Source organism: Ochotona curzoniae, unplaced genomic scaffold, assembly GCF_017591425.1.
Source record: "Ochotona curzoniae isolate NIBS_2020 unplaced genomic scaffold, NIBS_Ocur_1.0 contig_908, whole genome shotgun sequence".
NCBI classification, from domain to species: Eukaryota; Metazoa; Chordata; class Mammalia; order Lagomorpha; family Ochotonidae; genus Ochotona; species Ochotona curzoniae.
In genome coordinates this window covers 21,826,156-21,841,591 of record NW_024466607.1, presented here as the reverse complement: position 1 = coordinate 21,841,591, position 15,436 = coordinate 21,826,156, and the positions used below count along the sequence as shown (strand labels likewise).

General features: G+C 47.2%; 1 protein-coding gene and 1 long non-coding RNA gene across 26 annotated transcripts in view; one reads left to right on the top strand and one right to left on the bottom strand.

Moving 5' to 3' along the window:
* Positions 1-763: 763 nt before the first annotated feature.
* LOC121165813 lies at positions 764-4,552 on the top strand. Its single transcript, XR_005885317.1, has 3 exons — positions 764-2,048; positions 2,650-2,656; positions 4,542-4,552. It is a non-coding gene; the product is annotated as an uncharacterized LOC121165813 (long non-coding RNA).
* The window catches only part of PXK (PX domain containing serine/threonine kinase like), a 71,205-nt gene continuing 57,827 nt past the window's right edge, over positions 2,059-15,436 (bottom strand). For 7 of the 25 annotated variants that reach the window (XM_040994704.1, XM_040994712.1, XM_040994709.1 and 4 more), the window contains 5 exons: positions 15,333-15,410; positions 14,767-14,853; positions 13,587-13,653; positions 11,047-11,109; positions 2,059-2,420 (listed from right to left, as the gene is read on the bottom strand). In XM_040994704.1, the coding sequence (XP_040850638.1) occupies positions 2,191-2,420; positions 11,047-11,109; positions 13,587-13,653; positions 14,767-14,853; positions 15,333-15,410 (525 nt within the window). In that variant the 3' untranslated portion in view covers positions 2,059-2,190. Of the gene's footprint in view, positions 2,421-3,092; positions 6,282-11,046; positions 11,110-13,586; positions 13,654-14,766; positions 14,854-15,332; positions 15,411-15,436 lie in introns of those variants that run through there. The other 18 variants (XM_040994706.1, XM_040994713.1, XM_040994710.1 and 15 more) reach the window with 7 other exon arrangements.

The window sequence follows — 15,436 nt, the reverse complement described above, 5'->3', positions numbered from 1 at the left end:
AATGGATAAGACCACTGCCTGCAGCATCAGCATTCTGTATGGGCATTGGTTTGAATCCTGGATATTCCATTTCCAATCCAACTCTGCTAAGATGCACAGAAAAACAGTGCAGGACAGAATAAATGCTTAGACCCTGTGCAGGTGAAAGAGAGCCTGAAGTAGTTCCTGCCTCCTGGCTTTGACTCGACTCAATCTTGGCTGCTGTGGTCACTGAGAGGGAGTGAACAAGTGAACAGAACTATCTCTGTATCTCAGCCTTTCAAAAGAACATTTTTTTTTAAAGAGACTCACATGTACTTTTTTTTAAAGTTAAAAAGCCTGAGACCAGCATTGTGACACAATGGACTAAGGCCACCTATGACACCAACATCTCATATAAAAGCAACAACTTCAAAACCTGGCTGCTCCACTTGCAGTCCAGCTTCCAACTAATGTGCCTAGGAAAGCAGCAGAACATGGCCCATGTGCGTGGGCCCGTACATGTGGAGGACCCAGACGGAGTTGCAAGGTCCTGGCTTCAGCCCAGACCCACCTATTGTGGCCACTTGGGAAAGGAATCAGCAGATGAAAAAAATCTCTTTTTGTCTTTCCCTCTCCTTTTAACAGCCTTTCAAATATACAAGTATTGTAATAAATACATAAAAACTAAAAGACTTAAAAAAAAATGAACTTCCAGAAGCATATTGGTGGCGTCCAGTTTTAAACAGGATTGTTGGGGCAGATGTTTGGTGGTGTGGTTGGGACGTCCCGTATCCCACACAGGTCCAGGGTATAGCCAGGTACAGGTCCTAGCTTCATGTGTACTTCTGGCTTTGTGCTCATGTACACCCTGGGAGGAAATGACTCCAAGTGCTCGGGTCCTGCCACCAATGTGGGAAACCCACACTGAGTCTGGGGTTCCTGGCTTCAGCCAGGCTCTGACTCTTACAGGCTTTTGGGGAGTGAGCCAGCAAATGGAAGATCTTCTCTTTCACTCTGCCTTTCCAGTAAAGATAAATTTTTAAAGCAACTATTAGTTTTAAGAAGGAAAATACAGATAGTTAGGAATGAAACCAGAACTGTGAGAATTTACTATTTTCAATAGTGCTTCAGAGAGCTCCCATTTGAAGTATGTAACCAAGCTACAGATGAAACATGTTTTCTTGACATGGTTTCTTTTAATAAAAAATACAGCTGAACATTTGTCACAGATTACATGAAACTATACACAATGACATTCTCTGCATAGTAACCAACACTGATGTGTGTACTTGAATTTTTAAATGGATTATTTATAATCCTTTAAAGTGCAATTTATTTAAGCAAATCATAAGATAAATGATCTTTCTAATAAATGAGTGACATTAAAAAGGTGATGTTCTTGAATAAATTTTTAAAAAATCAGAACTGATTTCTGTAGATGTCTAATTGACTTGTCACAGTGACCCACAATGCCCTGACCCAAACCCCAAAGTTGATTTTATTACTGAGGATTAAAAAGATCCTCTGTAACTGGTCAGAGTTTTTTCTGATGTGAACTTTTTTTTCCGACTGTTCCAGGACATCCTAACTAAATAGAACAAGGGGTCTGGAGTAGTTACTGAGCAGCCCTGAGTTCTAGAACCTCAATGGTCTCCTGTTGGAAACTAGGAGACTCCCCGTGCTTTTTGAAAGGGTAGGACTTGACTGCTTCTCTGACTCAGCAACACAAACTATGATATGGACCACAATGTAGAAGATGAAACTGAAAAGTTGCAGAAAATAGGAGTTACCTAAGAAACAACCAGAAAATGCTTTAGAGAAGTGAACTATGAGAGGAACCTTGCTAGGAGCTGTCTGAGGGGGGAAGGGAGGGACTGTGTGTGATGCAAAGGTCATTCACTATCACCATGGTCTTTGCTTTTCTTTCCATTTACTTTTGTTGGGTGAAAATATTGATTTCAATAGTCTGCTGCCTCAAAAAGATGCCCATGAGAGGAGGAACAAGACCCCCCAGACATTGGTCATCAAGGAGCAAAAACAAACAAACAAAAAAGACTCCTTGAACAAGGCAGCAGTGCTGGACTGATGTTTTCCTTCGTGGAAAACCTCTTGGGGGAGCATCTGCCAGACAGTGCGTTCAACAACCATTCAGCCCCAAAGAGGGCACTTCAGAGTAGGGGAGTGGAAGGGAGGAAAGGAATAGTTCCCTCCAAGTGTAAACAGGAAGCTTCAGCTGATCTTCGGAGCGCTGTGGTCACAGGTCTCGGCCTTCCTCAAAGTTCCTTTTTGGAAATTTTGGATGGAACTGAGCAGGGCCCCTCGGCTCCCGCCATTCACAGCCTGGGGCAAGAGCTGTGCAGGTGTCTCTGTGCTGGCAGGAGGCAAGGGAGCTGCTGGTGGTGGCGGTGGAGGCGGCGGTGGTGGTGGTGGCAGCGGTGGAGGAGGTAATGCAGACGTTCCTACGGAGGACAGAGGGGCAGGGCCAAGTCAGCACCCACCCTGCCCACCACCCACCACTACTGCACATGCTAGTAACATCTAACAAAAGGAGCAGGTATTTCCTAATGGTTAATATGCTAATACCCCTGCATCCCCTATCACAGTTGCCTGGGTTTGATGCCCCGGCTCGGCTCCTGACTGTAACTAACTGCTAATGCAGGTCCTGGGAGGCAGTGGCGATGGTGCAAGTGACTGAGTCCTTTCCTACTCCTGTGGAAGATCTAACTGGAGTTCTTGGCACTCAGCTTCAGCCCTGGTCCAGCCCTGGGAGTTTTGGGTATTTAGAGAGTGAATCAGTGAATGGGAGCTTACTCTTTCTATGTCTCTGCCTTTCAAATAAATGAATTGAAAAAAAAAATGAACTAGATGCATCAAAGGCAAATTATTTAAAGATTGGGCCTTGCACGGTAGACTAGTGGCTAAAGTCCTTGCCTTGAACGTACCAGGATCCCATACGGATGCCAGTTCTAATCCTGGCAGTCCCGCTTCCCTTCCAGCTCCCTGCTTGTGGCCTGGGAAAGCAGTCAAGGACGGCTCAAAGCCTTGGGACCTGCACTTGAGTGGGAGACCTGGAAAAGGCTCCTGGCTCCAGATTGGTGCAGCTCCAGCTGTTGCAGCTGCTTGGAGGAGTGAACCAACAGGAGACTCTTCCTCTCTGCATCTCTGACTTGCCAATAAAAAATAAAATTAAAGTATTTAAAGGCTGCTGTTTGCCTTAAATAACAGTCATGGGAAAAAACACTTGGAACAAATATCACAGGTTATACGAAAGCACACACAGTGCTACAGCATCCGATGAAACTGACCCCATTTCCAAATCCCTGTAATGCTCCCAAAAGCTACTTTAGCCAGGTTGCAGGGAACTCTCCCAACTTCTGAGCCTGCAATTAAATGTATACATCTGTATACACAGAGTATGGTGGCTGGCAATGCCAGTTACTTAGAAGGAATACAACAGTTCTTGAGTTGCTCCAACCGCCATGGTGTCTAAAGGGTGTGATGTCATGTAAAATGACAAACTGCTTTGGATTCTCAACAAGGAACCCACTGGTGTTTGCTGGGTTATGTGTTTCCCAAGGGGAGTCTGTCTTAGGTTTTATGAAAGGAATATAAAATGTTAAGAGCGAGTAACACGAGGCAGGGGCTCCAGGGGATCACTCCCTGGCAGTGGCAGTCACAGGAACTCACAGGAACTGCAGAAGTGTCAGGAAGCTCTTGGAGGTTGGGCTGCACCCTGGCGGGCAAGGAGAAGGGTACTGGACAGGAATCTACCTACAACTGCTCTCCACTTCCAGGCACACACACCTTTGAATATATATGCTTGAATGAACAAGTGAACTGCTCTCTTGAGACAAGTATTGAATACAAGAAAGGGAAAAACAAACAAACAAAAAACCCTGCCGTGAAGAACACTCCTGTTTCATAGTGAGCTGCCCAACCCCTTGAGAACACAGCAGTTCCCAGAGACTCCCTCTGTCTGTTACTACCTCTCCCCTCTCACCCCTCCTGGAGCTACACTAGGGAGACATCCATTGTGAATGGAAAGGACGCCTGAGGGGGAGGAGCTGTTTAGCATTACCAATAAAAAAATCCAGTAAGTACATCCTTTTCACCAAGTGTGACAGACAGCAGTTAAAGTCTCACAATTCACAGAAAGCCACTTACCTTCCTTTACATCTTTTACCCAAACCTAAGGTAGCTGAAAATAAAGGACCACACAAACATACACTCACACTCATGCTGAGCAATACAAAGACTGAAAACAGACAAATGAGCAACATGTAATTTTCATTGTTTCTACACAATAAAAAATGATCATGAATGAGGTTCCATTATATTCTCTGCTAGGAGGCTCATGGGCATATGTTCCTGCCTTTAAGTCATAGAGTTATAAAGATAAAGAAGGCTGTAAACTTTTGAATTGACCACTGAGGTGAGAGAACGTGAGCGAATGACAAGTGATAGGAGCAGCTCTGGAGGAGGACTTTGGGAGAGCAACCTGTGGGATACAAGGACCTGGGAGACCTTGGCTAAGCTCCTGGAACTTGGAGTTAGTGGTTCAGCACCCAGAGGTCCTGCAGAGGTGAGTTCCGTCCACTTGGGGGCAAGGGGATGCCAATGCCTCCCAGTACACACTCCTCCCAGTGTCCAGAAAAAGGCAGCGCAATCTGGACTCACATTCAGGGCCCAGCGGGCACCATAAAGAATGCCCAGGGTTTCTGTTTCTGTTTTGTGCTTTGACCCCTGGCTGAAGAATCACTGCAGGGTTATATACCAGGAGGTGGGCTGCAGCAGCCTTGGGCTTTTATTAAAGGCATGGAACTGACTATCCAGAGACCACTACTCTTCCAGCCCAGAATTTTGGAAGGTGATACACAGGTCTGGGGAGGGGGACAGGGGATAGCTCTGGGATATAGGTTGCCATCTTGGCACAGAACAAAACTGGTTGAGCTCATGGAAACAAACCATTCACTGTGCCCTTGTGACCAACCAGACATTTGAAAATCAAAGTGCAAATGTTATCAACACAAAAATGACAAATGAGACGAATATTCAATCACACCAATCTGCTGTCACACTGAATGCCATAAATGATTATATATCACTTAAAAATTAAAATTTAAAGACAAAATGAAAGGTCCATTGGGGCTACATAACATGCTGGTAACAATGGCAATAAGAAAGGGTGGCAAACGTGAAAGAATGAGCTCCTTCACATCAAGAGGGTTCAAACAGCCCTTATACTAGGCCACAGACAGGAGTGGGCAGACTCCATGCTATCTTGATGGTTAAGAGAAACCACACAAGCACAGGGGATGCTCCAAGCCAGCTCATCTACAATTAGACCTGAACCACTGCTGATGTCTCCCATCTCACTTTCTCTTAGCCAAAAACCTCCTTCATCCTCCCCAGAATCATATCTACCAGACCCAATGGGCACCTGGCAGTCCAGTGGAGGCCCTGAAATAGAGCACAAGGCTGCTACAGCCAGAACTTGGAGTAGATCTGATGTGTATGTGTGTTAGGTGGGGGGAGACACACTGTGGCAGAAATATTCTCCACTATTTTCTGCAAAGGATGCCCAAGTGTCCCCTGTCCTTAGTCCAATTTCAACTGCGGGCTATCAGTAGAACTCCAAGCTCCTTTGTGATCCACCTATGAAGGTGGTGAGGACAAGTGGGTGCTGGATCACCCTTCAGCCACAGTGGACCCACACCTACTCTTGGGAGACTTGAGAGCATCCCGCAGCTTGAATGAGCCACTTTCACCTCAGGCAGAGGAGGCAAGGTTGTACTCATGTCCCAACCTTAGAACGATGAGGGATGCATGAGAAAGGAGCGATCCCCCATACCCCTTTGAGGTCAGCAAAGCCAGTAAGAGGTCTCCCTAGGATGGAGAATTCCTCTGCCTAACACCCTTGTCCTTCATTAGACTAAGAACCCACATGTCAGCAGCAATGACAAGACTCAGAGTCGTGGTTTCCAATATGAAGATGTGCCAAAATGCCATGCAGTTTATTCATAGACTTTGGAGCTGCACTGTGAGACTAATGATGGAGTGAAAATGAAGACTTTGAAGGTCATGATGAAAATGTAATGAATATCCATGAAGTTACTTGGGGTGCTTTTTTAAAGATGCTGTGTTTCATTGAAATATTCAGATAAGGGATCCTGTCTCAGGTCTGCCTTCCCATTTCTTTATCAAGTGATTGAGACACCCTAGTTCCTATTTCATAGGCAGAAACAGAGCATCTTTAAAGACAGAGAAATCACCATAGCTTACTTTACCGAAAATTCACGTTCAAAATGGTGCATGCTCTACTGAGAACGCAGGGAAAGAAAGAGAGAGGACACAAATCATTATTCCGATTTTGCCTCATTGAACCAAACAGTAATAGACAATAAAACATTAGTTTAAGTCATGTACCAAAGTAATTTCACTGCAAAACTAGGCTATCCTAGAATTCACTCACAAAATGCCCTGGGACCATGGGCACCATCACTACTAAACAGTCACTGTCCTCCTCACATCTTCTGGTTCCAAGGCCAGAGATTGGCTTATTTATTGGTAAGCACAAGGCTCATTTGAGAAGAACCAAGAGGGTTTCCCCAGATTGCCTGCAGCTCTTCCCAAGCAGGGACTGCCTAGGGTGGACACTCCCATCAGAAGCCCTGAGCTGCCTTCCCCGGGTCTGGAGACAGAAGTGGACAGGCAGTTTACCTACAGCTTTAAAACTGTTTAGAAAGAAAACAGCCAGGCAAACATTTCTGCCTTCTTTGAAACTTTGATCAGAATTCTGGTTAAATGGCGAATTCCAACTCTTTTTTTTTTTTTTAATTCCAACATTTCTAAGGCCTCCCCACTGCTGCTAGAAGAAACATTCCTTTCCCCCTGAGAGGTCCAGTGCAGGGTGGGGCTGACCTCTCACAGCAGGACAGCTCTGGGAGGGACAAAGGATGCTGGGAATTCCTGTGGTCCCTGTCTCCCCTTCTCTGCACTGGATCTTTTCCCTCCTGCTCTTAAATAAATCCTGCTTTGCAAACTAGAGTTGTCCACATGAAAATTCTTCTGTCCTGTGAGACAAGAAACGAGGTTGCTCTTGTGTTTCACGTTGAATTTCCTGCAACACTGTGAGAGCCTCAATTCTTCATTTCACAAATGGAACTACATAGGAGTCCACTCTCATTAAATAGGAGGGAAATCGACTATAAGCCACCTGGAGCAGTACCTGGCACAAAACAAGTGCTCAAAAGATATTACGTATGATTAGTTAAAACGACAACAACTTAGAGCCTCCTGCTTATTTTACTTTTCCAAAAATATTATTTTGCAAACCTGGCTTAAAAAAAAAAATGACAAGGCAACGGGTCTGTGTGCTTCCAAAGGGCAGAAGGAGATCAGTTTTGGGGTGTGTGTGTGTGTGTGTGTGTGTGTGTGTGTGTGTGTAACCTGGGACCTTTTAAACCTCGCAGCTCCATGTATCCAGAGCACAGGCAGTAGTCTGTGACATTTACCATGAGGTAAGTCAGGATAGAGTTTTGAAGGTGCTGAAAAAGTGACCTTCTTCAGCAGGAAACAACCTTTAGCAAGCAAAACAGAAAAAAAAAAAAAAAAGTTAGGAATGCTTTCTGCTCCCATCCCAAAAAAGTAGAGGTCTTAGCAAAAGAGCGCCCCTTGGGGATTGCCAGCAGACACAAGGAAATAGTCTTTTTTTTTTTTCACCAATTTGCTAAGAACTTCAAAGAGAGGCTCCCTCCAGGGAGCGAGCTGCAGTAAGCAAAGTGAAGGGGCCCATGAACTGTACAGTTTCTAACAAAGGCTCCCAAGGATAAGACCCCTCCAGACTTAAACATCTGTCCGCTTCTGCCCTATTCTAAAAGGAACCAACTTCAAGACAGCAGTCTATTACTCTAACCGGACTTGAAATTGATGCTTTGAGATGTCAGATGATTTTGGAGGCCCTAAGTTCTAATCCTTCCAAGGCCAAGTTGCCTGGCCTTCATTCAACCAACTTTATCTGCTGCCAGTCACTGGACATGCTGCAGCAGGAATTCGTTTCTTCACATATTTGCTGTGTCATGGACTGAGTACGATTCAATATACTCACTTCTATTATGAGGGGGGAAAAAAAGAGATACTGACCATTTAAGGGAGAAAACAGCTGCTGCTAACTGACCTTGCCTAAGCTGACCTACTGCTGTTGATCTATTGATGAGTGAAGTGCCAAAGGATGGAGTCTGTCCTGGACGTGGCCAACACTTGGTTAGAAGAAACTATGGCATGGTCCTTTCGCTCTGTGCACAGGAGGGAACACAGACCTTGCCCTCGACAATGACTTTATCAGGGTCCTGAAGGCTAAGTGCCGGGTGCCTGCCTAAGGCCCTGACACAGGCACTCGCTGCAGGCAGGCGCCAGGTGGCAGCCAGGACATAGCAGCTCTCAAGCTTAGCTCCCAGACCCCTGGTGCGGTTCTGGAGGGTTCTCAGACTGAGCTGAGAGGTTGCCTTTGGCAGGAATTCTTCACGCCACCCCTCCCTTCCAAACACAATGTCTCATCATCAAACTGGGAGAATCCATCCTTGACTTAAAAGTTGGCTTTTAGGTAAAGAGTTACCTCAGAAGTAAAGATGCTGCAGTCGACAGGATGTCAGAAGAGGGGCAGTGGGCAAAGAGATGGCAAGAAAAATGAACCCTAGGAGAAGTGGGTCTTCCTGTCCTGTGAAGAGAAATCTAAGTAGAGGCTGCCCAGCCGGAGAGGCTGTGAGCCCTGTCCTTGGCTGGCAAGGCCCTGAAGGCAGGTCCATTCTATGGGGACATCCAGGAAGATTTGCCCAGCATCTACCGCAGGTACAGTGGCATATCTGCAGGGACCTTTCCTGCTGCTGTGTACATACACTCAAGATGTGGTTTGTTGATGGGTTCATTTGTTAAGTGATCACCCTTTACTTCACAGGGCCTACAGGGAGCAGAAGGGACCAGAGCTGGACCTCATAGAAAGCCTCTGTTTGCACTGTGTTTGTCATTCTGCAGCTCCTGACAGGTGCTTAGGCCTTGTCTGATCATCTTTGTGTCCAGTGTCCAAGTATAACTGCTGGCAAGCCACAGGTCCTCGGCTAATGCATATGGAATGAGTAAGTGCATGGGTGTCCCATTTAGGACCTGTAGTGTTATCTTTCAGACAAATGCTGATGTTAGCTATCTTCCTAATGAGCTGCATTATGAGAAATGACCAGCAGAGGTCAAAGTATGTTTTCTGGGGCTGAGGCAATTCTGCCCCCAAAACGTTAAAGGAGAAAGAGAAAAGAAGTCAGTGACCCACTGGAAGCCTCTCACTCCTGCCGGGCATTGCCATGTGGGCCTCGGCCTCACAGGCGTTTTCCTTCTCATTCCCTTCAGATGGACACTGGCAAGTTCCCGGCCCTGCCCCTGCCTTCCTGTCTGCCTTCAACCAAGTTCTTCCAGTATCACCTTGGGTTACTGAAGAGTCCTCCTCTTCTTTCATCCTCACCTCATGAAGACTTGCTACTGAAGGAGACAGCTCACATGTAAAGCACAGGTAGGGAATCTCTCCCCTTCCTCCCCACCCCCAACCCAAAAGGCTAACAAGACTGTCAATTCTCCAAGGCATTTTCAGATAAAAATGGACAGATAATGACCTGGGACCACACTGGATGCATACCACTGACATGGTCTGCAACTGACACTTCATTTGTTAAAGGAGGGTCATGGGATTCCAGACATTCCCCCAGCATCCTTCACATGTCCAAGTGGGGTGATACTGTGGCACTATCTTCTGTAATATGCCTCAGCATGGTCTGGGCAGTAGATCTCCAGAAACATCCGACCAGCTTAGCCAAGTCACCTCTGCAGGAGACAGGGACATCTAGCCTCTGTCTGGATCAATGCCTGCAGTATCTACTGGCCAAGACAGACAACTACAAGAATACCATGCTCCTGAGCCAGATACTTTGCAACTCAACAGATCCTGACTCTGGAATGTTCTTCAGTAAACCACCCTCTTAAAGAGTTCAAACTAGTTCCTTTAGTGGAGGGTGCTGTGGAACAGATGAAGCTACTGTTGTTGTGGGTATTTGGGAAGTGAATCAGTGATGAACGATTGCTCCCTGTCTGTTACTCTTATAAATGTTTTAAACAGTTCCTTTGAATTTGCTTGCTGTTGGCTTCTTAAGGGGGTCAGTGAGAACACTTGGGAGCAGCTGGATAGTGCCCTTGGTAATGTCCGTGTGCCACCTTAAGCACTGACATTATCAATTCACATATCAGCACCTGCCAATAATTGTGCTTCCAAGAGCCCAACCCACAAGCTCTGAGCGGCAGAATCAGCTCCCAAGATGTCTAGAACACGTGGTTCAAGAAGTGGAAGGAAATACTAGGGTCCCAATAAGCTTTTAGGGACCAAGAAAAAAAAGGCAAAAAAGGAAAGAAGAGAGAACAGGATTATCACGCTACTCTACAGAATCACAGCTTATTGTATAAGCAGTCCCCACCATACAGTCTTTTTTTTTACATTTTTCTTACCAAACAGTTAGTATCTGATTTCATTCACAATAGTGAAACAAAGACTAAGGACACGAAAATATTCTGGTAACTGAGTGCCTCTCAGGGCAGACAGGAAGCTCAGTGGCTACCTCACCCATACACCGAGCCGTCTGAATGGTTTTGCTCTGAGCCAAACCCACACTTGCAGGTGGGCACGCTCGGTGAACAGCTCGGGCAGGACAGGGCCTGAAGGGCATGGTGTCTGTTGAGTTTGGTGAGGTATGTACCAGGCCAAGCTCTTATCTGCAGCGCCCTTCCTGCATGAGCGAGGCTTCTGAGCAGAGAGCAAGCTTAAGCAAAAGGGCGGCAGGTGGCTCTGACACTAGCCTATTCCCTGAGAACTCTGCAAGAACATCTCCTAGAGGACACAGCTCATCAGCACTCACACCGGGCACCCTTGAGAAGGCTGTGGCTAGCCACACTCCTGAAACGCATGCGCCTCAGGCTGGGCATGGGGAAGAGAAGGAAGCCTCCAACTCCAGTCGGTGGCGAGGAAGCAGCAATGTTCCCTGGACCCTTACTCACCTGCTGTAGAGGGTGGAGTCGGTGATGATGGGGATGTGAGAGGTGAGCTGGCCCCAGACCCTGCTAAGATAAAAACAAAACAAACAAAAAACAACAAAGAAACCTTTATGGGGACCAATGAAAGAGACCTGGAATTTGGAATAAGCTGGTATCCATGGTTGTCTCAGACTCTGCCCTTGGCTTTGGCACATAAAGCTGGAGAACTAGGTGAACCAGTGCCCACAGGCTTTCCACCCCCTGCCACACAGTGCAGAGCTTGCAACCCTGCCCCCGGCCACGGAAGGCTCATTGCCTTGGCTGCTCCCCACAGCTGGTCTGGTTGGAAACCAACTTTACTTTGCTCAGTCCACAGTTTATGCCATAGGGCAGCATTATTTCTTACAGACCCACTGTCCAGGCATGGGTAGTGGCAATGACAGTGACCACAAATGATACAGGGAAAGAGAGGTGCAGAGTACTTATCACTCTTCAAGGGCAGGGAGAACCTTTTTTATTATTTATTATTATTATATATATATATTTTATTATTATTATTTTATCATTATGGACATTCAATTAGAGAAGGTCAGTCTGCTCAGCATGTAGTTTTCCTATGCCTTTACAGTAAATAAATCCTTATTTATATAAAAATAATGCCTGAAATCCCATTCAGAAATTATATATTCCTTTTGTTCACTTAATGATCTACTCCTACCTGAGAGGTTCTCAAGTTCTTGGTATTTTCTCACTACAGTGAAATCCAAAAAAATACTCTCCTAGCCTGGTCTAGAAGTTCCTATACCAGCCTCACACAGGGATTTGATAATGTCACCTTCCACGCACACCCAGAGGGAGGGCTGCTGTCACTCGCTTGAGAATTCATGACCAACTGCCCCAGCTGAGCCTTCTGCTGTCCCACAGGATGTGTGGCTGCCTCATGGGTACCAAGCATGATAAGAAATGCCCTGATTAAATGACACCTGCCTCCACCTTTAGTGCCCTTCCAATACCGTAACACTCCCGTGGCTCCTCTAAAACATGAGAGGCATTTCTTGGAAGAGGAGGCAAAGTCCAAAGTGTCAGCAGAGCTGCGTAGGGAGAAGACACGCCTGTGGTTCTGGTAGGGGCTGGAAGTGGTTTGCACGCTCCCAACAATACTGCACCTGCCGAAGCTTCCAGAGAGCAGGCGCATGCCTTGGAGCCTGGAGGGCACTGGCTTTGCAGGCAGGCATCCTCTCACAAACAGGGGCAGCACAGAGTCAGGCTTTTTGCCTGAGAAAGTAGCCGCTGCATGACTGCCAAAGAGGCATGCCTGTTGGAGACATGAGTCTCCGCCTAATGATAATGCTGGATCTGTGGAGAAACTAGACTTCCAAGCTTGAACCTAACTGCCGGCCATGACACGAGCTTGCTTCGGTCCTCGCTGGGGTCTCCCATTCTGCCTCTACCTTATAGCTTTCCACAGTGGTGTCAACAGGATGTTCCCCTTCTTTGTGGAACCCAGGGACTTTCTCTGCCCACCCCACCACCTGTGGCTAGCCCAGCTCTTGGGGCTGCAGCCTAACCATGTGACACACCTCCCCGGCTCTCCTGCAGTGCCAGGCAGGCAGCCTGCCTGCAGACTGCACAGGAAGGCCCAGGTACAGCCTGGGGACACTCTCAGTGTCCTCCTTGGCTCCTGCTTTTAAACAGGCCTGCCTCTTCCCTGGGCTCCTGCTTTTAAACAGGCCTGCCTCTTCCCCTCGAGGCTGTTGGAGGGCCCTGGCTGCTTCCCCTCGGCCTTCTCACCACCTACTACTTTTGCATCTTTGGCTTCTCTGCCTTTGCTAGGACTTCCCCCTACCAAATGTCTAATTAGCTAATCCTCAACCTGGCCTCCCTATTCTCCCCCAAGACCTCCCCTTTTCAAGGCTGCTAGGACTGAGCCAAGGCTGTCAGCATAAAGAGGAAACCTTCCCTTCTCCCCATGCAACTCCACTCCACAGACTCCTCTGCTGCAAGGACAGGAAGGCCCCCAAGGATCACTCTGTGTGGCGATGATTTCCACAGAAGGTGACACTCAAACCCAAAACCAGCAAGGCAGAGCAAGGGGCAGCTGGGAGAGGCAGTAAAGGCTGCTGACAGAGGATGGTGCTCCTTTCTGAAATGACGCTTCTTGCCTACCCCACATCCCTCGAGTCCTCCCTTTCATCCACGCATGAGGGTACATCCCTCCAAGCATATGGGGACAGAGAGCAAGGTCCACAGTCATTTCTGCTCAGCAGACTCTAGCTAGCAACAGAAGGGCTAGCATTTTGAAGTTGAATCTGTGCATCTTTCATGGCTATGCCTCCTATGTCTTCAGCTGAGAGGGTGGCCACCTTGAGCACCTGACAACCTCTGTGTCCCTTTCCTGTGCCTGATGGCTGAAGGTGAATGTTGCCACGCTGCCGTGGGTGCGGGGACACTGTTCTTGTTCTCTGCGGTCATTAGCACACTGGCCAGCAGGTGCCATGACCTCTGGACTCCCTCCAATCTCCCAGGTGCCGGAGCCCCACTGCAGTCTATAAACAATTAGTTACCTGAGTTATTGGAGTTGTGCTTTGTGGACTGCTCCTCATTATTTTCAATCCCAGATCGTTTTGACTTCTTTATGAATAAAAAGTGGGGAGGGGAGAAAGAAAAAAAAAACATACACACATACATGAAGTTGGGAATTAGAATGAAACTACTTTCAAGACATACAGTCACAGACAAGGTCTTATCCAGTCTCACAACGTGAGCCGGGGAAGAAGCCACAGGCCCAGACTCCAGAGTGCTGACCTCACGGACTCAGGCAACCATTTCTTCCAGTCACAATATGCCACAAGCAAACCCAGTGAGCCAGGAAACCCCATGGTCCATTTCTCTGCTGATATTATCTGACTCCTTTTTTTAAAAGCTGCAAACTAGTCATCTGGAAATAATTTTCATTTCAAACAGCTACAGCACAAGCTCTGTCATTTAATGTGTACTATCCTGGACTGTTGTTGCAGTGCAGTGAGTTAAGCCAATGCTTATGAAGTCGGCATTCCATGCTGAACTACCGGTTCAAGCCTTGGCTGCTCTGCTTCTGATTCAGCTTCCTGCCAATGCACCTAGGAAGGCAGCAAAAGATGGCCAAATATTTGTGTCTTGCCACCCACATAGAAGACCTGGATGGAGTTCCAGGCTCCTGGCTTAGGACTGGCCCAGATCAGGCTGCTGCCACCATCTGAGCAAAAAACAAGCAGATGGAAGATCTCTCCTTCTGTCTCTCCTTTTCCCTTGACCACATTACTAAGTAAAAAATTTTTTTAAGACTTATTTATTTTCATTGGAAAGGCAGATATACAGAGAGGAGGAGAGAAAGAGAGGAAGATCTTCCATCTGATGGTTCACATTTCCCAAGTGGCTGCAACAGCTGGAGCTGCGCAAATCCGAAGCCAGGAACCTGGAGCTTCATCTGGGTCTTCCACGCAGGTGCAGGGTCCCAAGGCTTTGGGCCATCCTTGACTGCTTTCCCAGGCCACAAGCAGGGAGCTGGATGGGAACCGTGGTTGCTGAGATTAGAACCGGTGCCCATATGGGTTCCTGGTGCGTTCAAGGTGAGAACTTTAGCCGCTAGGCTATTGTGCCATGCCTGATTAAGTAAATCTTAATAAATGCATTTGGAAAATGTGCCTGGTTAACTCAGAACTCTTATCATAGGTGGTCAAGAATTCAAAGGGATGCTGGTCTCACCTTTCGTGCTAAAATCTTCCTCTTTTTCCTCTCTTCCTCAGATCCATGGTGTGACTGAGCTCTTGTCAGTCTCCGATGCTGATGAATCTTAAAAGAGATCACAAGCCACCACAAAGGTCAGCACATGCTGCGTCCAGCAGCTTCCTGCTCAAAGTCTTCTCCAGAAAGTTTTGCTGAATCAAATTAGTTAGACAAAAACAAAGAAAAACAATCTTTCCTTGCTCAGCCCTTCTCTCTCTGTCTGGGGCCTGGATATAACAGGAGAGTATGTCAGAGGCTGAGGGTCCTCCTCGCTCCCCTACTGCCTCTTGCCTTTGTTTCACAGATGAAGAGAACAGGGCAGGTATGTGCTGAGCCACCTCCACTGGGCAGGCCCTGATGACCAACACAGACCACCTGTTGTGGACATGCTCGATGTTCCCCAGCCAGAGTCCCCAAGGGCAGAAATGTGAAGCACCTGCCGCAGTGTGAGCCTGGATGCACGAGGTGTGGAGGGAGTCCGTGGTGTGCCAGAGGCCAACTGCTGCCAGCCTCGAAAGGACAGCGAACAACAATGACTAAGTTACCTGCTTCTGTTCTTCTACGAGTCTCTTCTCTATACATTCTTTGGCAATTCTCAATGCTTCTTTTAACTTGGTGGGGATCTGAAAAGATGGGAAAGCACATAACC